The sequence below is a fragment of the Anguilla anguilla genome, chromosome 7 (assembly GCF_013347855.1).
Source record: "Anguilla anguilla isolate fAngAng1 chromosome 7, fAngAng1.pri, whole genome shotgun sequence".
NCBI classification, from domain to species: Eukaryota; Metazoa; Chordata; class Actinopteri; order Anguilliformes; family Anguillidae; genus Anguilla; species Anguilla anguilla.
The window spans coordinates 42617327-42642755 of NC_049207.1; the positions used below are offsets into that span (position 1 = coordinate 42617327).

The 25429-nt window shown below is 41.4% G+C and overlaps 1 protein-coding gene and 2 long non-coding RNA genes across 9 annotated transcripts; 2 read left to right on the top strand and 1 right to left on the bottom strand.

Annotated features, from left to right (window-relative positions):
- Positions 1-1139: 1139 nt before the first annotated feature.
- LOC118231958 (RNA-binding protein 47-like) lies at positions 1140-24558 on the bottom strand. 7 transcript variants are annotated; one of them, XM_035426394.1, is made up of 5 exons: positions 24383-24558; positions 8793-9976; positions 7654-7857; positions 6263-6456; positions 1140-5659 (listed from the first exon to the last, which is right to left on the bottom strand). In XM_035426394.1, the coding sequence occupies exons 1-5, from the start codon at positions 24436-24438 to the stop codon at positions 5387-5389; spliced, it is 1911 nt and encodes a 636-aa protein (XP_035282285.1). In that variant the 5' UTR covers positions 24439-24558; the 3' UTR covers positions 1140-5386. The 7 variants fall into 7 exon arrangements, with proteins under 7 accessions (XP_035282285.1, XP_035282283.1, XP_035282284.1 ...); XM_035426392.1 differs by having other exon boundaries at positions 7648-7857; XM_035426393.1 differs by having other exon boundaries at positions 7654-7860.
- LOC118231959 lies at positions 6576-12002 on the top strand. The gene is made up of 3 exons (XR_004766183.1): positions 6576-6746; positions 6998-7108; positions 11512-12002. It is a non-coding gene; the product is annotated as an uncharacterized LOC118231959 (long non-coding RNA).
- LOC118231960 lies at positions 17702-18939 on the top strand. The gene is made up of 2 exons (XR_004766184.1): positions 17702-17813; positions 18686-18939. It is a non-coding gene; the product is annotated as an uncharacterized LOC118231960 (long non-coding RNA).
- Positions 24559-25429: the final 871 nt, after the last annotated feature.

Below are 25429 nucleotides of genomic sequence, written 5' to 3' on the forward strand. Positions count from 1 at the left end.
TACAAACATTTCATCCCTAAATGCTTACAATTACAAAATATGATTTTAAGCTGTCCACATATCAGCTTCTTCAGAAATGAAACTTATCTTTATCATACTTATCAGAATAAGAGTTCAATCTTTTTTTTTTAATTTTTTTTTTTAACAAAGACGTAAATTTAAAATCTGTTCTTGGTAATATGATTGTTATTACCATGAATAATAACCTTCTTATTACTAGGTTTAGCCAGTATTATGACATGGGAAACATGCATGAATATCTGGACTAATACTATTTGGTTCAGGCTGGGTCAAATGAGGACTTGTAGCATCCTTTAGCACCTTCAACTTGGGTTGGGTTTAGGTGTGTCAAGTTGTCAAGCCAAGGTAAGGTTTCGCTTAATTTGCAGGTCAAATCAATACTCTCAGGGAGAAAGAACAGAAATACATTGTGAACTCTGTCATATGACTACAGTGCCATCTAATGGTATCCTTAGAAGTTGCAATCAATAATGTGTTTCGGTCTCTGCACATAAATTTCGCTGCCAGTGTTGTGCGAGCTCTGGTAAAGCTTTTGGAATTATTTTCCCTGTCATGGCCCTTGCAGGTCATGACAGGGCAGACCACACTAACCTGGGCTTTCCTAAGTCACTAAAATGTTTGTTTCTCAATAAATACTGTGTGCTTACATACAAGTGCTTAGCTTAGCTAGTAAGTGCTAAGGTTTCAGGTGCTTAGCTAGCACAAATATTGCTAACAAGCAAAGTTCTAGAAACCACACTAGTTTCTTGCTAGCTACGATGTTAAAACCACACATGGTGCAGTTTGGATGTATCACAATGTTCTATTGTTTGTGTTTAGTGAATACGTTCGGTCGGTTCTCCTTCAGATGTTTCATCAAACCTTTGAAACAACCATGATGAACAAGGCATATGTAGCGCAGTCCGCAAGTATATGGACGGTGATAATTGTATCATTTTGTTGTTTTGGCTCTGTACTCCAGAGCATCAAATTTGAAATGGAACAATGAACATGTGTATTTCTAAAGACAATGTTGGTGTAATCTCTTTAACAATAATATACTGGTTAAATCAGTTAAATACAAATTGGCACAAGATTAATGCTTTCAGTTATGTAAAAAATTAAAAACGGAACCAGTCTCCTTTTAAAAATGCTTTATTAACTACTTACAACTACAAAGGCAAATAGTCCTGAATAAATTTTTTAAAAACATCACAAAAATAGAAAACAGATAAAAGGCCTAAGAAGATGCAGAAGATAAAGTACATTTTGGCAAAAAAGCACACTAAAACATAGTCTAAAATATTTCATAAACTTTCAAAGCATTGTTCGTTTAAGTAGCTAGAAACCTTTTCAAGTTAAGGGTACTACTTATGTAGTGTTAGTGAAATGATCACAGGAGAAGAATGGTTTCTTCATAGGAGGCTTGTCAATTCCCTAAATCGCAATTCAGTTGAAACTGAGCAGCAAATGAAATTACTTGCTCTCTGAAATGAATTAGGGAACACCTCCTCCTCCCCTTTGTACAACAAATAAGCACAACATATAATATGAACTCTTTTATCAGAAATGTTCTCATATCATTGGACACTTTGGCAAACAGTTGTGGTTGAGGTTATGCTCCATAACAAGAGAGAAATAAAGTAAAAGGATATGTTTTTTTCCAAATATATTATACTATATCTTCTCAGTATTTGCTTAGCTTCATATACAACACACTCTCACTGCATATATTAAATATGTCCCGACTCCTGTTGTCATAAAGAGCGTTAATAAGGAACATTTTATAGGTTATAAACATTTCTAAACACCACAAGAACAGCCTTTAAACAGGCTGTGAACACTGCACGGGCATCAAAGTTCCTGTTCCAGCAAGGTAATACCACATTTTTTTAAAAACACATTGAAATACAATGGAACAAGACGCAAGTCCATGCAGCAAAGCAATGCCAGCATTAAATTATTTTCTTCCGCACAACTTCTATGGGTAGCATTGCTGTGTGCCCGTCCTCTCTTTTGGCCAACATAGGCCACAGTCCGTGACACGGGACAGGTACACATGGACAGTGACATTACTCGTGTCAGACTAAATATTATAGTTATATGAACACTCTCGAAATAATGAAAAGGAAGGACCAAACATTTAAAGCAACATTTAAGCGTGTACGCCAATACACAATGGGTACAGCACATTCCAGTTACAAACAGTGAAGTAAATAAGAGAAAGAACCCTCAAAATAGTAAAAAAAAAAAAAAAACCCTAAATACAAACCATTTCTTGTGAAAATGTTAATGCACCCAAGTAAATAATATTGTTTTTATCAAGACAACAACGGAAAAACCCAGCTGGAAAATACACAACCTATAGAAATATTTTCTTCAAAGACACCAGAACCACCCCTGTATTGCATATTTGTTTGGCTTCACTTTAAATACACAAGTTACTTCATCAAAATGCATGTCTTGTACCTAGAAGTGGTCTCACGTATAAAACAGGAAATGCTTTTTGAGTACTGTGAAAGATCAGACATTCACTTATACTTGGTGATAGTCAAGTAAGAGTGCTCTGACCTCTCTTGTTCCCAGATGAGCAGCTTGGACCTGTGGGAATGCACAGTTCACAGAGTACATTCCCAGGATTTTATCTTTTATACGCGTCGCACGGCACAAAATGCAATGTCCTTCATACAGACACAAAGTACAGAAAAGTGCTTGTAAAATTACATTGGGGAATGTTTCTAATTATTTTCTCATGTGGACCCAAATGATACAAATAAGCATGATTCAGGCTTCATCTCAATCTTTTTTTCCCCACTCCTTGCAAAATGTCAAGTCTCTTTCTTTCAAATATGCAATTTATCTCCCGTGCTGATGGCAGTTAAATCCAAAACAAAATAAAAGATAAATGCAATGTAATATCAGCCCACGTGCAGTGCTTCAGGCTGTACAGAACAGAGGATAAGAGGAGTGATTATTTGTTAAGAAGATATAGTATTTTGCAATCCAAAATTGCAAATCTAGACATCCCCAAATCTATGATATCCTAAAAGTGAAACTACGTCCTAATTTGATATCATTATATTTCAATGACCCCGACATTTTTCAAAGTTATATTTGTTTAGATGTTTAGATATTTTATTGTTTGTGTCCTGAATTCAGAAGGCCTCTCTTAAAAATACCTATACAATGGGTGTGGCTACCCCATGATGTGAATCATACCACTTTACACAGATATTTTCAGGATGGGAGATGGAAAGCTAGAAAGCTATACAGTAATGTTACAATTGATGCCTTTCTCACATATTATAACTGAACAGAATAAAAATGTACTTTAGTGTGAAGTTCCCGTTTAAATATAGTGGGAAGCCCAGCATAGTGGCTATAGAAGCTACAAAATTATTTTGAAAATCACATGTAGAATAAGTCACATAAGAGAAACACGCTGAATCTTAAATATGCCATATTTTGATGGAAAAACGCACTTGGCTGTCGAGTAAGATAGAAGCTAGCCATGCTCACACCCTTACGTGTTGCTTCCTCTTTGTTACACATGTACGCCATAGTGCTCTAAGAGGTCAAGTAAAATAGGTCTACAGGAGTTCCAGTTCTGTACGCAGCTTAAACAATGTCTGTCTCATTCTATCTCTGCCTGTTCTCCATCAGCTTGCCTCCCTGTACAATACATACCGTGGCTAAAGCTCACTGTGCTTATTTTGGGGTCTGAATTTAGAGCAGGGATGTTGAACACAATGAATAAACAGTGCATCAGAAGTTAAATTCAGATGGTGTACATTGCTGTAACAAACATAATAAATGGGGGAGTGTTGGGGGTTTATGGAATATTAATAGAATATCTGCTATTTTCAATTCATCCCGGGTTGTATATAATGGCATCATAGAGCATGTTACTGGCAGCTGAAAAATGAACCACATTCATGCTAGATGTTGCATTATGATTGGTGGTGCTGATTTAAATTGATAAAATGATTGAAGTGAGAGAAATACCAAGAGAAATAGGTATATTCTATGCAGAAGGGTTTTTTAAAAGTTCTCATTTCAGTTACAGTGAAGTCAATGGAGACATAACACCCTCTGGTAGTGTTCCCAGAATGGTGTAGGCAACCAATTGACATAATTCTGTGTCCTTCATATTTCAGGGTTTGTCAGTTGTCAGAAGTAGCTGTAAACAGTATGCAGGCACAGAATAATTTAGAAAATTCACACACACTACCATGTATTACTGTTTTAGCAACTGGCTTGTATGAGCAGACTGAGCACTGGAATGTATTTAAAAGGCAAAGAATCACAGAGAGCTTAATGGGAGGAGCATGAGTTTGTGAAGTGTGTTTGACAAGTTATGAACTCCATGTCCCATCAGTCTCTAGTGCACTGCTTTTTTAATGGACACCTGATAATGCTGAAAGGGATCTTAGGTGAGATTCTACAAAAATGTAAGCAACCGTTTGGAGAGTCCTGAAACTGATATTGCATACTCTACCTACACCAAACTTTTGACCAGTGAGAATGAGCCCTATCAAGGATTCCTGAAAGATTCCTGACCTCACAGACAAGTTTGTTATATCAGTCGGCCAAAACACAAGTCTTTGGTAAATGAAAAATGCAGAATCAAGTCTTTCAAAAGAAAGTCTGATACCCAAGACATTTCGACATGGTTGAAAATATTCAAATAACAACTGCGCTCTAAGATGGTGCCTGTAGTACCTGTGTCGGTTCTTTTGTATTATCAGTGTGACTTAAATGTCACAGTGTGTGGCTGTCTTTTGTATGTGCAGTCATTGTATGTTTTTAGAGACAATGTTCTGTGAAAAGAGGCTCAGCCTAATCCTGGAGTGCACCACTTATATAAAAACTTCATACTGTACCACATCATTTTATAAAGATAAACCACCTCAACAGGAATAACATTCACAACATCATAACCAAAGCAATAAAAACAGAAATAATAATAATAATAACAATAATAATAATACATGAATAATGATAAACATCCTCTTTCGAAACTTTAGACAGTGTATGGACGGAAGATGCAAGCGTCTAAAAAAACCCCCATTAAATTGTCTATAAAACTCTAGAAAGATGTTAACTCCTGTTAACAAACACAGTATTTCTGAAAATATATGTTTTTTTGTCACATCTGTCTTCAGTGATCTTTTCTGTTTCTGTTATGAAGTTTTGTTTTGTTGTTGAAAAAGTCTTACTTTACTAAAATAACTTCTGTTAAAAACTTCTGAGCTTTGGACACAAACCAGCAAACTTCAGAACGTTAAAAAGAGATATTGCGCTTTGTAAGTACTTCAGTGTTTCTTCAGTTTCCTTCTTGTCCGTGTAGGGGGCGTCAGAGAGCGCGGCCCGGCCACAGGCTCCTTCAGTAGGTCTGATAGATGTCATGAATGGGCACCTGGAAGGCGGCGGCGGCGGGGAAGGCCTGAGGCATGTAGCCGGCGTAGGCCCCGTACGCGGCCGCCGCCACGGCCGCGTTCTTCTGCAGGGCCGCCAGGGTGGCGGTGGTCGGCGCGGCGATGGGCATGGCGTAGCTGGCCCCGTAGCCGGCCCCGTAGAGGCCGGCCGCCGCCGCTGCCGCCGTCGGGATGCGCTGGACGTTGTGGGCCATGGCGTACACCGGGGTGATGGGTCGGCCCTGGAAGGAGGGGGTACGGAGGAAGAGGAGCGAAGGGTGAGATGGCTGGAAAGAGCCAAATCATTGAATGGGTCAAAATCCATTGAACTCTTAGAAGCATGATCCTTGAATCTAATTTAGTGGACCCAACCAATGGACTGCACTGTGAAAAATAGTCACATTGAAAGTGTTCCTCTACATGCCAAGCATTTATGAAGCGAGCAGTGGACAGCAGTGTAGTATAATGGGTAAAAAACTGGTCTTGTAACCTAAAAGGTCACAGGTTTGATACTTGGGTGGGACACTGTTGTAGTACCCTTGAGCAAGGTACTAAACCTGCATAGCTTCAGTATACATCCAGCTGTATAGACGGATGCAATGTAAAATGCAATGCAAAATTGTGTAAGTTGCTCTGGATTACGTCTGTAATGTAATGTAATGTAATGAGGAAACCCTGTAAAGACCATTGTGGCAGGAATGGAAAATTTTCCCTGGCGTTTGTATTGAAATGCTGACTGACATTTTTCTTTCCAGAAAAGATGACATGAGGCTGTATATATGTGCAATGCAAGGCCACTGAGATGGTGAGAGTGAAGATGTCAATGCAGTGGGACCATGGAGCACCTGGAATGGGGGTGGGGTGGAGACGGCGGGAAGGACGGCGGCAGTGGCGGCGGCGGCGGCCGTGGAGTGGTCGTGCTGCATGGCCAGGGGGTTGATCAGGTGCTCGACCGCGTGCATCTTCCCCTCCTCCAATAGTTTAGCAGCGGGGCCACTGGAGAACATGGGGTACTGACCGCCCAGAGTTGGGAGAGTCACTGCACAGAGACACAGGCCGCGTGAGTCAAAACGGGCGAGCCGCAGGTCCACATGCTTCCACCAGGGGGAGCAGTGGCAAAATACAAAAATGCCTGTCAGCCCCTGTGGGTTCATACACTAGGCAGGAAGCAGTGAAATAGCAGGAAGCAGCAATTATTATGCGTTTAATGAATCTTAGAGTGCATAATCTTAATAAATAGGTCACAGAACTGCTCATTCATGAATGGATTTACCCAGACATAAACTATGCTTAAAGTGACAACAACTCAAAAAACAAGGACAATCAAAAGTAAGTTCAAAATGCCTTTCAAAATAGAAGTGAACAAGTGCTTTGTGTCGGACATTTTAAACTGGCCAAACTAACTTATCAAATGTGCTTATATACACACAGTCTGTGTTACACGCTGTGTCTTTAGGGCCTGGATCTTTAAAACTCTGTGTTGTGCAATTTAAGGTTGTGTGCTTTATGTGAAAAATCCTTCTTGGGTCACATGACTAAACATGCCTGCATAATCATTACTTTGAACCGCTTGTTCACAGCAGAGCAGCGCCATTGCAGGAAAGAGGGACAAACACAGAGGGGTTGCTGCTGGTTCCAGACTTGCTCAATGTAATCCCACTCATGAGGGGAAAGTGCCACCAGATAAGAACGTAAGTGGCACACAAAATTAGCCTTGAGTCAGGTTCATTGTTCAATCAAACAAAGGCCTATTGAGTTGCCCAGGTCTTATTATATATGATAAATACAATACTCAGTATAGGTCAAAGAACTGGCGCTGAACAGAAGCACTAGATTTGTGCACTGTCACTCAAATGACTGCAGATTTAGGTCACAGTTCATTTGGAGGTCATTTAATTGATTCCGGTTAATGTATAGATTATGTTAATCAAAGGAGCTCCGAAGCTCCTGAATGTTTCATGATTTCAAGCTGGAAATAATCAGAAATCCCTCTTGTATACTGCTAGTTGAGGAAGCAGAGGAAGAGAGAGAAAGAGAGAGAGAGAGTGCAAGAGACAGAGAGAGAAAGAAAGAACAAGAGAGAGGGAGAGAGAGAGAGAGAGAGAGAAAGGAATTTTGAGAAAAAAGTGTACTAGCCGGGCCCCAGGCAGACAGTGGCTCAGTGGGGTGTAGAATGGGGTGAAAGGGGAAACCAGGTTTCAAAGAGGGGGCATTTTATGATTACTCTCACACTGACTTGCGCCCGGCTTGATGCCCACTGGGTTGACGGCTGCCAGCTCCAGGCTGGGCACCAGCTCGTACGGCTTGTCCTGCTGCTTGGCCTTGCCCTCGTGGTACCTGCTGTATATGCCGCGCCCGGCCGAGTAGCCCCCCAGATAAGACCCTCGTGGGCCCGCGGCCCTGCTCCCTGAGGCTGCGCGGCCCCGCCCTCTTATAGCACCTGCTTGAGAGGACACGGAGAAAGGCTCCTGTTCAGAGAGGGGCACGATGGGAAACGGCTAGCTCATATGGAAATAAAATACACTGACCGAGTGCACACAGGCACATTCCCGGTGGGGGACTGCACTTTTGTGGGTTTATTTCAGGGTAACTTTACCAGAACAGCTCTTCATCAACTGTGGAACTGTGAAGTTCTTTTAAAACGTGTTTGTTTAGTTTCTAAGTTGATGGGTACGGCTGTACTTTTGGTCAACGGTTTTATAGACTAACCATATTCCAACCTCCTGCATTCTTTCCATCTTCTCTGCTTCCTAATTATTGGAGACCCCAAACAGTAATGGTAGTTTCCAATGCTAGTTTCCAAAACTCTGATAGTTTATGGATATTCATGACAATTAATGCCAAAGGATAAAACATCCATTTTGACAGGACTGTCCTTAATTAAATTTATCGTGTATGTACTGTATCTCAGAGATATACAATGTGTCCACAGTCTCCAGATGCGAAAATATTGTTTTATAAACAAGAAGGTGTTAGAGAGGAACGTCAGAGGCATCAATGCAATTGATAAGTTCACTGTATATCTTCATTGGAGTAGGATTTTTTAAAAGATTTTTCCTATATATAAAATTGAAAGATTGGAATCCTGGGAGGATGTGGTTTCAATCAAGACCAAAACATTTCGCAAACACGGATTATGCAAAAAGAGGAATGAATTGCTGTATAAAACACTGAAACCTGTTCGATCATCAGCCAGAACATGAAAAATCAACATAATGGTTAAAGATGAGCAAACACTGATAGCATATTTGGAAGGCTATCAGATCAATCAGTTACATTTTATGGCCTTCTGTATTGTGCATGCGACCAAAAATGTAATATGTAAATATGCAATGTCATTCATATTGAGACAAAAAATAAAATCTGAAATCTAACCTTTGATGAAGTATTCTCTGTTGGGCCCTATGAGTGCATTGTAAGGGTACCCATAGTAAGTGAGGGTGTAGGGATCGCACTGGTAAATGTAGTTGGTCTGGGGGGTCTCTGGGGCGGGGGTGGTCCCCTTGGCAGCCTTCTGGTATCGAGTGTACTGCTCCTTGTCGACGGGCTTGGCGAGAGTCACTTCGATGCAGGATCCCTCCACCTCCGTGCCGTTGAGGTTGTCCATGGCGAGGACGGCGTCGCCGCGGTTGGCGAAGTGCACGAAGGCGTAGTCGCGGATCTTCTTGACGCGCTCCACGCACCCGGGGTTGAACTGGCCGAAGACCTGCCGCAGCGTCTCCTCCGACGTCTCGATCATCAGGTTGCGCACGTAGAGGATCTTGACTGTCTCCATCACGTCCTCGTCCACGTCGATCTCGGGCTCCGCCCAGTCCACGGCGATCTGGTGGCCCCACAGCTGGATGCGGCCCGGCATCAGCTTGCGCCGGGCCATGGCCGCCGCCCGGTGGCTCTCGTACTCCACGAAGGCGAAGCCGCGGTTCTTCATCTTGTCGGCGGCGCTGGCGTACACAATGACGTCCAGCACACCCTCGGTCACCTTGGAGACCTCCTCCAGGATCTCCTCGCGCTTCTTGGTCTTCGGGATGCCCCCGATGAAGAGGCGGCAGTTGTCCACGGAGCAGCAGACGCCCAGGAGCCGCCCCGGGCGGACCTCGTAGTTGTTGAGCTCCCGCACGGCCCGCTTGGCCTCCTGCTTCTGCGTGTACATGACGAAGGCGTAGCCCCGGTTCTTCCCGTCGAAGTCCATCATCAGGCGCATCTCGTAGATGCGCCCCACCGACTCGAAGACGGGCACCAGCTCGTCCTCGTAGACGTCCCGCGGGATCTTCCCCACGAAGATCTCGCAGCCCCGCGGGGGGGCGTGGCCATCCCACCCGGGCGGGGGGCCGTACTTTCGCTGGCCGTTCTCCTGGACCATGCCGTAGCCCGTGCGCTCCATCAGGGCTACCAGGGCCGCCTCGTTGGGGGCCCCGGCCACCCCCTCGGGCACGGAGGTGTGGGGTTGCTGGGGGTGGCAGGCAGGCTGGGAGCTGGGGTTGGGTGTGGTCATGGTGGCGGGTTTCGTTGCGGAGTCCTCTGCGGTCATTATGGCAAAACCATCCAATCTGTTAAGGAGCCTGAGGGAGAAGACAGAAGGAAGAAACGGTCAGATCTGGCTTTACACAATATCTCACATGACTGAGTATCCATCTCACATGGTTACATACTGAGAATAACAAGAAATTCAGTATGAGGCATGGATTTGAAATGGCAAAACATTTGAAACATTGGGACACACCCTGTTTCTGCTGTTAGGTATACATATTTTGGCATGTCTTTAACAACAACCATTGTGTTAAGGTGAATGATGTATCAGTAAATAATTTTGTGTCATATTATCATTAAATCCTTAAAGCCCGATGGCTACAAAGTTAGACGATGACATCTAACAATGACATTCTCTTTATTTATTGCTCTTATCTGTCATTGATTCAAGGTACAGCGCTAAAACCGGTATGCCATTGTAAAGCTTAGACTCTTTGAACTTTGATGCAAAAACTCAATCTTGATAGGCAAACTAGAGATCCAATAACTGTCCGCAACAAGTCAAACAACTGCTAATGCTACAGTGGTGGTATTGATATCACCAAAATTCCCCACTGAGCCATAAGCAATCAATCCACTCTTTGTACATAGGCTAGGTAAACATCAACACATTATTTCCATTGAGCTGAAAGCATTGTCAGGAGCACATGACAACGAGCATTTCTATGTATGTAATTAGAATTTCAAAAACAAAGTGATTGCAGACTTAGTCAAAAAGAGAGAATGGGTAAATAAACTATATTTGTTTTGTGGGGTTCCAGAGACTACCATCCTTAATAGAATACGCTTCTGGATGTTGAATATGGCTGTGAAAAAATACACAATATTCCAATCAGGAGAGGTTTAGCACCATTTAGAGAGGTCGAGGGGACACTTGGGCCCACCTTTTGGGAAAACTTGTGTAAAATTCACTGCTTTGATCAATACATTCCAAACTTCTATCCTGGTGTTGTACACATCCTGGAGTACGACTGGCAAATAAATCTGGTTTTGTCCAGTATCAGAAGTACATGTAATCACTACAGAATAAAGAAAACAATACAGAACAATTCTGAGATTTCCCTGTTGTTTTTTTTGGAATAAATATGCCCTGTATGTTTACTCACATGTTGTATGTAAGACTCACATAGGATCAGGGGGTTTGGTCATTCTGGTACAAATGTGCTCTTTATTAAAAGCTTTGATCCATGTTTGTACTCTATATAGTTTTGGAGACACTGGGGTATATTTAAGACATGGTTGGGGGGATTCTTACAAAAAGTTCTGGGTTTTAACTAGGTTTTAAGGGGTTAACTACACTAAGTAGCTAACTAGGTAGTCGTCCTTAACAATATGTTGCATCATTGGTAGAGTCAAATGTTTTGACCTATAGTTTTTTTTTTTTTTTTTACAGCTTTATAATGTTGAGATCTTGACCCTTGACCTCTTTTTATTGTGGTTAAAAGGGGGCAATAAAACAGCTGAAGATTTGACTTGGATATGGATCGCACGTACAGGGTGGAGGGGGTTTAAAGCTAACAGGTCTGAGGGAACATGTGACTTTAACCATGTGACTTGATTCCAACAGCCAGATGCCTAATCCAGACCCTGCCACCGGACCCAAACATGCTGTGAGCAAGCAAATGCCTGACAACATTGCGGAGGCACAAAATGGAACCCAATCACCTCACAGAGTGGATGTTCACTTTATTTTTCACTCTTTCTCCTACCTTTACCCAATATTTTCTATATGAAAACTAGTGTGTCGTACCTAAGCACTATTATTTAAAAATTTATTAAAAATGAAAAATCGTTGTTGCTTTCTGATCAGTTCTGATGACATTGCCCACTTATTTGGTGACATAGACCAAACAATCTCCAGCCACACCGCTTCTTTTTTGTTTAGGTCCCTGTATAAATTACTATGCTTTTTTGTTTCATGTATTAGCCTGTCTTTGTCCATGTACATGATGTCTCTTGAGTTCAAATGCATTTACACCAATAACAACACTTTGGAGATGGGGTACACCAGTGAAACATCATTGAAATCAATAAAGCAAGTGATGAAACTGAGCTGAACAACATTGTCCTGTATGTTCATGGATGCATGCAACCAGTGAGGATAATGCAATAGAAAGCTATGTTTTCTATTAATTTTTTTGCCTCAATCTGATTGTTTTGCTCGTGTCGCATCATGGCATGTTAGGAATGGGTGTAATGCTGCCAGGTTGCTTCACTGCCTGCCAAGGAGCAAGTGGAAAGAGTCAAATTTTCTTTTTCAACCTTCACAAGACTAGAAATAATTTTATGGTTACTTTAAGAGAGAATGAACTCTGTCTGAAGCAGAAAAATGAAGCTTCTGAAAAAGTAATTTGAAACCAAAAACAAAAATATTTAACAGCCAATCACACCCACTGAACATTTCAGTTGGGAAAAGACGGTGAAATGCCATCTAGGCTTTCGGGTGATTGCTTGGTGACATTTGGTTAGGTTTTGTCTAGCCGACTAGGACATAGCCACGCTACAACTAGATAAAACCTGAGCTATACTGGGCTTAACCTAGTCTGTCATTGTGAAAAACATCTCTCAACCTATCATCTATATTCCGGCTTTTGCTCACTGGGTTTTTATGTTTCCTGTAACAACACACACAAAATAAAATATCAGTTTTACAAGAAACCAAATGGTCTTTGTCATTATTAGGCTGCAAGGCCACCTGGACTTTGATCAACTTTAGGCTGAGGTAAGGGTACAGAGTAACTAGGCAACTTTGCCATGCCAACATGGTGCGTGTATGTGCGTGTGTTTGTGTGTGCGTGTGAGACCCGATATCCTCCTCCCTCTATTTCCTCCCACACTGCTAAGCCCCGCTTGTGTCCAAGGATACAGGCTTGTGCATAACTAGCAGTTTTCTCAGTGGACCAATCAGGACTGGAGCGAGAATACTGGGACAATGGTCACAAGGTCAGAACAACCGGACATCTGAATTGGTGGGAGGCAGAGAGATTGCCTTTTTAAAAATATGTTTATAGCCTGTCAAAAACAGCAAAAACATTTGACCACAAAAAGAAAACAAAAGAGTGTTATTTTAGTTATATTAAATGAAAAACAGAACCACATAAACTTGCATAACCAAATAGAAAATAAGAAAAGTAATTTAATAGAAACCTCAAAAAATATACATTTGTGTTCAATTTAAGCCCTCCAAATATCCTACTGAGGCACATACAAAGCTCATACAAGCAAAGGAAGAATTAGAGAAAGACTGGAAAAGAAGAAACAAAATACTTATTTCTAATACATCAATGGGGGAAAAGCTGTTTTTAAAAAATGTACAATTTACATGTAAAGGGACAGAGAGGGAAACAGAGGAAGAATCAAAGATAACAAATACAAACAAGTCATATATATTTGAATTAAAAACTTGTTGCCTTGTTGAATGAGCAAATTGACTAAATCAGATATTAGAACACACAGAGAGAGTCACACACCTGGCACCTGGCTTTCCTGTGCTCAGTCCAAAAAAGTCAAAAGAAGACTCACTTCATTGAGTTTACTTGACTGCATGTGTGGAAAAAGACAAAAGCCCTCAAGTGCTTTCAAGCCCTTAGACTTTGGGTGTGCCAGCGTTCTCAACCGGAAAAGGTGAGAGTCCAAAGTTTTTTCAGCTTGGAACACCACATAGCCTATCTGTGTCACGTCACAACTTCAAGTTGTTTTTGAAGCAGAATCCAACAGATTCAGTGTTGCTGTTGAAGCTCAAATTGTACACCCTGTGACACAAATAGCCACAAGAATGCCAATATTTCTTCCACAGAAATCTCACCCTAATCTGGTGCCCGGTTACACCCCAAAGCCAATCTCTAACAGTGGGGAAGAGCCTCAACGTGATGCCAGTTGCTCTACAAAATGGAGTATAGGCATAGATTCTGAGCTACAGTACTGGCACAGTGCTTTTGACACATTGTTCCTGTTTGAAAAGTAATAAATCTAAAATATTTGAACTACAATGGGGGAGACAAAAAAGCGTAATTCTAGTAGAGCTGGTCTCTGTGGTCACATGTAATACCGGAGCCACAGCCCCACACCAGAGAAAGGTAGACACTGAGGGCTGTATGTATTCCAGGGCAGGGAGGAGCGGCCAGGATCTCTTTTTTCTTACAATCACTTCCTTAAAAAAGTGTGGGATTGTGTTGGACATCCACATATACTGTTTTAATTCAGAATTACAGAGAATGTTGTTTTTCTTTGTTATCTTTCTTTTAGATAAAAAAAATAAATGTAATAACGATCCATGTGTGCAACCTATCTCTTTCAAATAAAAAGTGATTCCTCTCGCTGTTGTTCGAACCGATGTAAATGTTCCCCGTCCTTCAGAAAATGAACGGCAAAGTGCTTTGAAACACTGTGGAATATGCTTTGACGCCATGGGAATACATACGGACGTATTGGATGCAATGTTCAGTTTTTTTCCCCCCCCTAACATGTAAAATGGCCACGTCAGCACATTGCACTCAGTTTCAGGAAATCACCTGAGAAGCCCACCCTGCTCGGCACTGAAGAACTGAAAATTGGTGAAAACAGGTGGCTCCTTTGGTTATCTATGGTACTGAACTGCTTTACTGTCCAAGTTATAAAAGATGGATTTGAAAACAATTCTCTGTATACAGGAGAATGTGTATAAGTACGCGGAGAGTTTCAGGGAATCAGACGCATGCAGACGTGCAGTTCGGCTAGCCCACATAGATTCTCAAGCACCGTACACATTGGAAGAGTTTTTTTCTGGAAGTGAAACTTATTTCCTTTAGTTTAAAAAACAAGACTGGTGTCCTTTGAGAACAGGATGTGAAATTGGGGGGAAGGGGGGTGTCATCAAAATCAGTCAGAATGTGTGTTTGTGCGCGTGTGTGTGTGCGTGCGTGTGTGTGTGTGTGTGTGTGAGTCAGCAATTGTGGATTGCCATATGGTGCAATACTGATCAATTATGCAATTTCTTGGTTTTTCCAAGCTCTTAGTTTCTTGAATGTTGTAGAGCTCTTAATCCTCTCTAGCACCCAAGATACTCTGGGGTATGATGAATTTGGCTTCTAATAAAAAGGGCCGAGAGGGCAGACAGAGAAAAGGGGAAAGTTCTGAGCTATATTCATGCTTATTCAGTCTCCTGCTCCTTCTTGTCCCTGTTTGGCAGAACGTTGACCTTTAAGATAATGTGTTTTTTGGCCCTGAGGAAACCTGAGGCAGTGGCAAGTAGATGATTAACCACAGGTAACACAAATCACTGCTCGGAGAAACACACCAGAGGGAGAAAAAAGGAGAAAGAGAGCGAGGGAGCGAGAGAGAGAGAGGGAGAGAGAGAGAGAGAGGGAGAGAGAGAATCTGGTTAGCAATGTGAGAGGGGTGCTGTCTTATGTTTATATATCACACCTCATTTCAATATTTGGAAAGGAAACAGAATAAAGTGTAGATGTAAGGAATATAAAAGCATCAGATAGGATTATAAGGTCCCAGACTTTTTAACCCCCCTGTCCAAACATTATAGCCTATGGCACAAAATGGTCACTCTCTGTTCCAACAAGCCATACAGGCAGACACCAAAATGAATTCTTAGTTTTTAATCTGAAAAACTATGCAACTGCTATGTTTATTCCTTCGTTATGATGCTGTGACCGGAGACCATATCCTTTTAATGTATATTGAGTGCTGTCTTTTTATCCCTATTTGGTCTGTATTAATCGTAAGGAATAACAATGTAGCTACATATATTCACATTTGCAAAGATGTTGTCAAAACTGCTTGCAATGTTTTAAGAGAAAAGCAAAAAAAAAAGAAAAAAAGAAAATAGCAGTAGTTTCTCTCATACGTTCCTGACTCCAGACGCCAAGTGCTCTTTAGACTGATAAAGACAGAGGAGTGGCTACAGGGCGTCTGAACACTTTATTTTTGTCACAGGGTAAAGGAACTTCAGTCCATGGCATGCCTGACCCACAGTAACAAAAAAAAAAATATACCTGTAATGAAAAACTTTATTGAGCGCTTCCACAATTTGTGTTCACGAGTGTGTGCAATCATTTCCCACAGAATAGACACTGAGTTACTCAACAGAACAGCTGATGTCATCTTGATTATTGTCTTTCGACAGTATTAATACCAGGCGAACATGCCAAATTTTGAAATCACTACGATCTATGCAGGAAAAATGTGCTACAAATGATGTACTCTGTATTGAGTCCCTTTTAAGGCTAGTCATTTCTAGTGCAGTGTAGGCAGAATTCTTAATTCTTTCATCTACAAAGATTCAACAAGCAGCCACATACTGTTCAGATTTTTCCAGAACCCTACAAGCTTAATTAACTCCATGGATTTTGCATCAACACAGCAAAATCCAGTTTTAATTAAACTAACTGAGTTTAAGTGAGTCGGAATTTAAAGTACTCCGCATTGATTTTTCATCAGAACATTTCACAGTGTATGTTATCAGTTAAAAAAATATGTTTAAGTAAAAGATAAATACACTAGGGTATCTCCAAAATGGAAGCTCGCTATATTGTGGATAATGAGAGTGTCCCCTTTCAGAGAAGACAGAGTCGGCCAGAATCCAATACAAGTAAATGCCCTTCATATTTGTCTCCATCTCTTATAAAAGAAAGCTTTTACAGCTGATACGAAACTATTACAGCATTTAATGTTTGACATTTAAACCCCTTATACATTGGAACTGTACCAAACATGATTAGAAAATGTTAATGACTTAGTAGTGAGCAAACAGACCAAAACAATGGTCACTGTTAAGCACTCTGAGCCATGGCCATTGACAGTGTGACATTGAAAAGCCCCTGGCTTTTAATCACTGTTTCATCTTCCTCTTGCTTCTGCTCAATGGGACATTAAACTACAAGGGCACCATGACACGAATCTTGACCATTTTATTTTAACTTCCAAAAGTCAATTTTTCTCCATGCAAACCTACGGCAACTGTTTCCTTTCTAACCCTATGCTTACACACGTCATCTTTAAATATAGGCTAACAGTGAGATTATAATTTTTTTATATAGAAATTGATTTAATCTAAGAATTTTTTACTCCCTTTTCCCCCCATTTTTTGCCTCAAAGCTGAGGGTACATGTTAGTAAATAAAAACATTATGGGTCAAACTCACAGGTAGGTGACAAAGCAAATCACAGTGGCAGGTTTACATGGTCCCATTGGCAGAGAGGTGTTAAAGCGAGCTCTAGTTTGCTATGACCTGTCCTCATTATTGGTTTCCAGGAATGATATATCCAAACTGCACATACACACTACATATGTCATACAGGTAATAACACCTGTAACGGCACTCCTAAATCCCCTTGTCCATAACAACCACAATTCTCACCACAGACAAACTCAGAGACCACTGAAATGAACCATTGAAACAGTTTATAAACACATAACATTTATCATACTGATCCCATTGCTTAATCTGTACTTTCTATGATGTATGCAATTAACAAATAAAAGCCCAGTAATCCACAAATTACACACTGAATTTTCTCAGGAAACCCACATACACATACACACAAAGCTGTATGTGCACACACACCTGCGTAAATACACACACACACACACACACACACAAAACACTCTGATATGCTGACAGGCAGAAGATTATCACATTAACCACCTGTACCAACTTGAGAGTTGCTACAAGCTGTACTAAAGCAACAGCCAGAAACAAAGGTAGCTGGAACGTGGCGATCAACAAACAAGAGCTGCACTACAGTACCTCCTCTGACTTCCCAGCAGTCCAGGACCATGAGCAACAGGTGCTGAGCAGCCCTGCACCGAATGCTGGTTTAAAAAAAAACACTCCAAATTTGGTGAGCACAACCGGAGCCGGTGGAAGCGTAACAGGTAAGTACACCTGACCAGCTCCTACTTTCACTATGAGAAGGATGGAAGTTTTTCACCCTGACAGGGGAGGGCGGTGGAGGTGGGTGGAGTAGATACACAGACAAAGGTAGAGGATAGAGAAGAGGGGGATGGGGGGAGGAGGGGGGGGGGGGGTGACTGTGTACCTGCTGCATTAGCCAATGGGTGCTCTGATTTCTAGAGCCTTGCAGAGTGTACAGAATGGATTTTCACAGGGCATAATTGAGAAACGTAGAGAGGAGAGAACCCTGACATTTCAGAGGGAGAGAATCGAGAGCTTTCCTGTGCTAGCTTTCTGTGTTTATGTGTTTCTCTTACCTCCCCTACGTTTCATTCATTTTCCTCTCATTTGTGAACGCTCTGTTGATTACCAACTTAACATTTAATTACATTCCTTACCAAATGCTCCCAGAGACCCCCAGGGCTGTGTGGATTTCTGTGTGTGTGCTTGTGTGTGTGTGTGCGTGTGTGCGTATGCGTGCCGTGTGTGTGTGCGTGTGTGCTCGTGCATGCCATGTGTGTTATATGTGTTTGCGTGCCGTGTGTCTCTTTCTGTGTCTGTGTGTGTGTGTGTTTGTGAATGCCGTGTGTGTGCGCATAAGTGTGTGTCTGTGTGTTATTACAAGAATAGTGATCTATCAGTCAGGTGGGGCCGCCCGTCCTGTGTCTCATTTGACCCACCGGCTGCGCTTGAGCGTCCTGTAACGGCCGGTGCTTTACCGCCCCAGCGAAGCGGTCGCGCTGCTTGACTTCGGTGCGCCCGGCTGTGGAAAAACCGCCGGAGAGGACCGCGGTCTGACGGTTGGGGCGAGAACGGTGTGTACATAACAACAGCAAACGCACTTTCCCAACAGCGCTCGAGCTAAGCAAACAGCACACCTTGCGGAGCAGCTAAGGGCAAGGGGAGAGCTGTGGGAGCGCACGGGGAAGGGGAACAGAACCCAGGCCGCGGAAACCGACTCCACCTTTCTGCGGACGGGGGAGCAGATGGAGAACCGGGGTGGGTCCGCAAAGAGATGGAATAAGAAAAGGCAAGAAAAAAAGAGAGAGAGCAAGTCTTGTTTATACTACCGTTGAAGACAAGCTGTCGAATAAACCTGTGCTCCATCGTGCGTGTAAGGTTGTGTTTGTAAAGGCTGTGTTTGTTTTTGCTTTTTTTTTCTTTGTTGTTTTTCTAGTCATGAAAAAATGTGGTCTTTGTCTCAAACACTCTGTCCTATTTGTAATCGTTTCTTCATACACACATGCTGTACTTAAAATGAAACAGGGTAAATTTAAGTGTTGCAAATGTCAGCAAAAAGTTACATATCAATTGAACTCTACACTGACAGCTCTGAGAAGTTCTCATACTATGGTTAATATTTAAAATATCGTCAAAAATAATAAATAAACAAGCCTGCTTTAAAAACCCAAATATGTGACAACCTGGACACAAATTACCACCAAGTGTATGTTCCGTACACTAAAGAACCACATATTTTCAATGGACAGTGATGCTTTGTTCATTCGCAGTCACTGTTGATTACTTTTTCTTGAGTACCTAAAAGATAAATGTATAAACTAAATCTGGCATGAACAAGTTCTCCTCAATGGCTTGACAATGTCTTTATAACAAGGTGATTACTCAGTTAAAATGTCTGCATTATCTTGTCAAAAATTATTTTCTACAAATGTGCAGCATGGCAGTTGCAGATCTCAGAAATGGTATTAGCCAGAACAGGCTATTCCAACAAATCACCAGAGCAGGTGTTTGTAAATGCCAGGAAAGCACCAATGGAAGCCATTTTGACAGGAAACACCCGGGATATCCAGCGTAACCCATTCCTTATCTCACCATTGTTTCTCATATTCCTGTCTCCCCCTAGAGGCTATTATTGTTACAGCATCCAAAACACTCAAAGAACTACCCGTGCAGATTGAAACTCAAGCCTGTTTATGACCCTCAGCTTTTTTGTTGTTAAACACTTTCTCGACATTTACCTTGGACAAAATAAAATATATTATTCTGTATTTATTGAACATGATTATAATTTGTTTATTTCTCCATGACATTGATCTATAAAGCAATTGAAAGTCTCAAGTTTCCCATTTAAAAACATATACTGCTTGGAAAGTTGCGTCTTTGGCCACATTCAGTATGTGGCCGTACTCATAAATGACAGAACTGGCTCTGCGCGCAAATGAGCTTTTCACAAGTTTGCCTGGGCTACATTATTAACTGACTATGACCACAGTGTCAGGCCACAGTTGACTTCAACCTGTCAGGGGTGGATTCGGCTTAAGCTGGTCATGCTTCCTGGGGTTACTGTTGTATTTTTGTCAGTTGCTGTCAGTGAGAGATGGGCCTGTCACCCTACCAGCTATAGCTCTATACAGCTGCTGTGTCTGTGGTGATAAAAATGGTCACTGTCTTGGAGACCATGCATTTCAGATGCAATAATTATCTTGTGGGGTTTGCGTAACATTAACTTGAGATGTACCAGGCAGTAGGCTGTAGTCCCCATTTTGTGTTTGTGGCTATTGCCTTTTTTGACTGACCTGCCTTGGAGTCAAATAATGAGGAACTCGTTATTTCATTTATTTGGGGCCAATAAGAGTTTACAGAATATTCAGGCATACAGCAACTATATGTAAGGGATAATCCACTTCGACGTGGTCTGCTGTTGAAAAATAATGACAGACACAGAGGCAAAGTAGGCAGTTGCCTCCATGAAGGTCATTATTTTTCGATAGCAGACCACGTCACAGTGGATTATCCCTCTTACAACACGACTAATAGTGCTGAGCGATTAACAGACATTTCTGTGTTTTTGTTTTATGTTTAAATAATCCATCGATCAATGACGGTTTGATAATTTGAAATGTCTTAATTTGGTGGAAAATCAATGTTTTTCGCCAAGCTTGGTGTGCTAGTATTGTAATTTTTAAAAGGCAGCTACTCAACACTCAACACAGTTCACACAGAAATAAGCATCGCAATAACTACAATGACCATAATTCATTGCGCCTACAGTAGTGCGAGTAATGGGACAGATTGGAAACACACAGAACCCAGTAGTCACATGAGAGCTCACATGAGTTTTTACTCAACAGAATGTCATATCTGCCTCAAAACTGGTCCAATGATTTTGTCAACGTTACTAGTTGGTAATATTCAATGGCGACGGCTGGCTGGCTGCCTACCTGCAACCTTTCTGCAGAGTGAGTTAGAAGAAGTTATATGTTAAATTAGTCTGTTAACCACAACAGTGGTCCTTATTCATAAATATTTGACTGTAAAATGCCTGAAGTGATCAATCAGAATCAAGCATTCAACAAAGCCGTGTAATAATTATCAATATTTTGTCATAGTGTTCTTTTACTTACATATGATAAATTCATTTTTTATAATGTGATACTGTCAAATTTAACCACTGCAAAAGAGTTTGATAATGTTTATAAACAGTACGTATGTGCCACAATTTGAAATGTGAATAACACTGTTCAAAAAATTCATAAAAAATGCTACTTTCATAAATGCATTATTCCTTGGAAACAGACATCACTACCAAAAATAAGAAAATCAACCCACTTTCTAATTGGATTGAGTGAATTGCCAAAATGGATGAAGGAGGCAAGTTAAACTGCGTAACCCCTGCCAGACTTTTCCAGGCATAATAATCGCTCCCCTGTTTCATTCTCTTCCCCACCTTGTTACAGTCATTTGGAGGTCAAAGGTTAACTCACACTAATGGTCTCTGATGAGGGGGCTGGGAGATTCACCTTGCTGGATTAAAGGGACAGAGTTCGAGCTCTCCTAGCGACCAAGCCACAGTCACAGTCTCAGCCATTTAATATTTATGATGAGAAGAGAAGACGATAGCTTTACAGGTCCTCTGTTTAAATTGAGGTACCTGGCTTTTCTGACTGGAGTGTAGGTTTCAGTAAGAAAGCTGAGAGCGTGAAAAACTTCAAGAAACTGCATTCTGTGTGCTCTACAGCCTGTCTGATAAAGAAACACAGTGATATGCAAAGTGTTGATCTATGAAGTTTCTATAAGTCATAAAGGTATAGGACAGTTACAGTGGCCTCACAATTAAATAAACGTGTGTGTTTGTTTCAGAAAAAATATGTATAACCACGCATACATTTCATTATGTGAGTATAGATGACGCCTATGCAACAGAAAAACTAACAAGCCTTGAGGTGAATCACTTCAAGGCACTTCAGCACTTTCTTCATTGACTTTCTTCATGTGTCCGTCAACTCTGTGTGTACAAAGAATGGGAAGCTACAGCTGCACTGCTTTGGTATGTCGACAAAACACTTTACTGGTGCATTTTACCTTTGAACCATGGAACATATTATTTAAAATTGTAAAAGACAGACAGACAGACATACTGTTTAGCTACTAAGGGCTCCTACTCTTGAAAACTGTTTTTCTGCCACTGCGATTGCTTTGGCTGTACTGACCAACCTTTCCAGATAAAGTTTTAGTTTATCTTTGCCATAGTTCCATTTCTTTCCGTATTCACCTCTGATGCAATAAATATAATGCATTCACAAAAAAACCTATTTCAAAATTCATAAATTTAACCAAACTAATAAACTACGCAACTCCCATTCACAAACAGGCCTGCTCTTCTGTAATGAATGACCTGTATGCTGCAGTGAACTTTGTCCAGAACTTTAAGTGAAAAAATGGCTGTTTTCCATCATTGTGGAAGTGAAAAATGTGATACTTGGTTAATATTTTCTCTCAATGCTGAGCACAAACTGTGCTTAAGTGCTTTCTCAAGGGCACACACTGTCACTTGAGAGTCTGAATGATCCGTTTAATAACTGGAAACACTGGAGAAGCCACTGCAGGGCTGTTTGAAGAGGCTAAGGCTGCTGTCTGCCACGGGTGTGAACTATAACCTGTGACCTTTGGGTGACCTTCTCAGAATTCAAACTTCTCTCAAGTCCAGAGAAGGAAATACTGTCAGAGCCATGTTCAGGCTGGAGGTGAAAACGTTCTCTAAGAGATGTATTTGTCCCACAGATAAGCGTAGTTAGAATGCAAAACTGTCGTCACAGAAGTACATATCATTAATCCCACATTGCCTGGTACTTCCTTGATGGCTTGTTTTTGATTGGCCACAGTTAATGTTATGAGTTTCCCTCTGCTGAAGAGAGGTGCTGGTCTTGTTTCGGTTCCACAAACACTTCTAACCACACCAGCAGTGGAGATATGCACATCTACTGCATATGCAAACACGTATATCAAGACATACATACTGCATATAAAAATCGGTAAGTGGCTTTGGAAATACATGCATGGTCATAGGTTAAACATGCACATACATACACATGGAAGCAATAATGCAGGTAAACATTAATACACATCTATCAGCTGAGTGCATGCACCTCTGCATATAGGCACACACATGCATAGACACGCAAGACCAGCAATATAACATATCTGTGATGCGACAACCTCCACCAGCACCACAAATAATATATTGCATTTTTAAATACATTGTATTTACAAATAATACTAATAATAATAATAATAATAATAATAATAATAATAATAATAAACAGCTCATTATTGATTTATTACTTTTGTTTCACTATTTTATGTAATTATAGACTCAAGTGCATGTTATTGTGCATGTTCTTCATAACCAATGTCCTTCAAACTGTTGCAAGTCTCTGAGTTAATGTTTTACCAGATATGACGCCCAGTCACACATCCTCCCCTACTGCAAACACACTAAGAGTGCAATCTGGAGAACTGCATAGAAAAGACTTCAAATTTTTAAATCTCACCAAAAAGATCTGCAAATTATACACAAACGCATGCACACATGTCCACAAACACAGACACACACACTCACTCATGCAGGCATGCATGCACATACACACACACACACACACACACACACACACACACACACACACACATTCAGACAGACACAGGCATTCATTAGTGTTATCAGTTTTCTGTACAAAACACTGTCAGAAAATTCTGAAAATTTAAACAGAAATTCCAAAACTCATTGACACAGGTTTTCTTTTCTTAAAAATTTTTTTTGAAATTTTAAGGAAGAGAAATGCCGCTTGTTTGGTTCATCCTTCCCGGCATAGATGTTTTTGACAAGGTCAGAAAATGGGCCGCTCGATTACATTCCCAGAATTCCAAGGTCACCGCATCGAGAGAACCAAAACTGGGCCAGGAACAGTGCTGCCCTATTAGTTCTCAACTGTGTATCTTCGTACCCAGGCAACTTGACACATAAGAGCAAGCAAACTACAGCTACAGAGCTACAGAAAGCTACAGAGCCTTTTCAGTAAAGGTGCGCTCCTTTCAAACTTTGTGCTCAAAAGGTATCACACAGGTCAACGCACCGTCCGCTACCTCTCTCTTCGGTGCCTAAATGAGGTTGCCCTCTTTCTTAGTGTGGCTAAATAAGTACGCCACAGCGATGTGGTCAACGCTCTCACCGCCCTCAGTGAAACTCGGTGTCACTCACGATGTTAACATGGCTTCCATTTCAGCTGTAGAAATTCTATTATGGATTTCCTACCTGCCTCCTCCTGCGGCGTCTGGAGCGGTCGGTCTAGAGCAGGGACGCGCGGACATACAGAGAGGCGCCTTGCGAATACGTTTTCCTGTCCTTCTTCAATAAAGCGCTGTCTGCCTCAGTGGTACAGCCTGTATCGCTGAACCTCCACAGGTTGAGAGGGTGCTAAAGGTGCTAGCTTGTTTACACATTTCTGAAGAAGGTAGGGCGGGCTCCTCAATGTAACCCCCCCCCCCCCCCCCCCCCTTTGCCCTCTCCCTCTATCTCTCTGATTGGGAAGAAAAGAGCAAAGGTCTAAGGTCTAAGGAATTGGATGATGGATTCTTTGATGATGGGTGTGGGGCCAGACAAAGGTTGCTCATTGACTAAAGTAAGTGAAGGTAATTTGGAAAATAGTCTGTGTGTGTTTATGTGTGCGTGCTTGTCAGAGATTGTGTGTGTGTGTGTGTGTGTGTGTGTGTTTGCATTTAAAATTGTTATCAGAAAGGTGGAAGGCCTCAATTTACAGACCAACCCACACACACACACACACACACATGCATACAGGCACACAAACACACACATTCACATGCATGCACCCACATACGCATGTGCACGCACACACACACACTGCTGTCCAAAACCTTAGGAGGGGTTTTGCTGATGCAATTGCAGCACAAATGATATAACCACAAATTGCTAATTTCTCAACTGTCTTGAGAATCAGAATCAATCAGAATTGGAGATGTTCTGAAGCCACACTGTTTCACATCTCCTTATGACCAATTCCTCAAGCCAAATATGGGCTCCAGAGGATGTGGTACAGTGCGAGCCTCATTATTCTGCTTCCTCTTGCTCTGCTACATTTTAGCATGCAAACATCTTATATTTCATCCATCAGGATAAACTATACACAGTAAGAAGGTGAGTAAATATCTCAATATCATATAAAACAATAAAATGCAAAATTGCTTCATTCATTGATGTTTCATTTATTCAGTTTAAATGTGGAGAGAGAGAGAGAGAGAGAGAGAGAGAGAGAGATTTAGGAAGAAAAAATTTACCAACCAT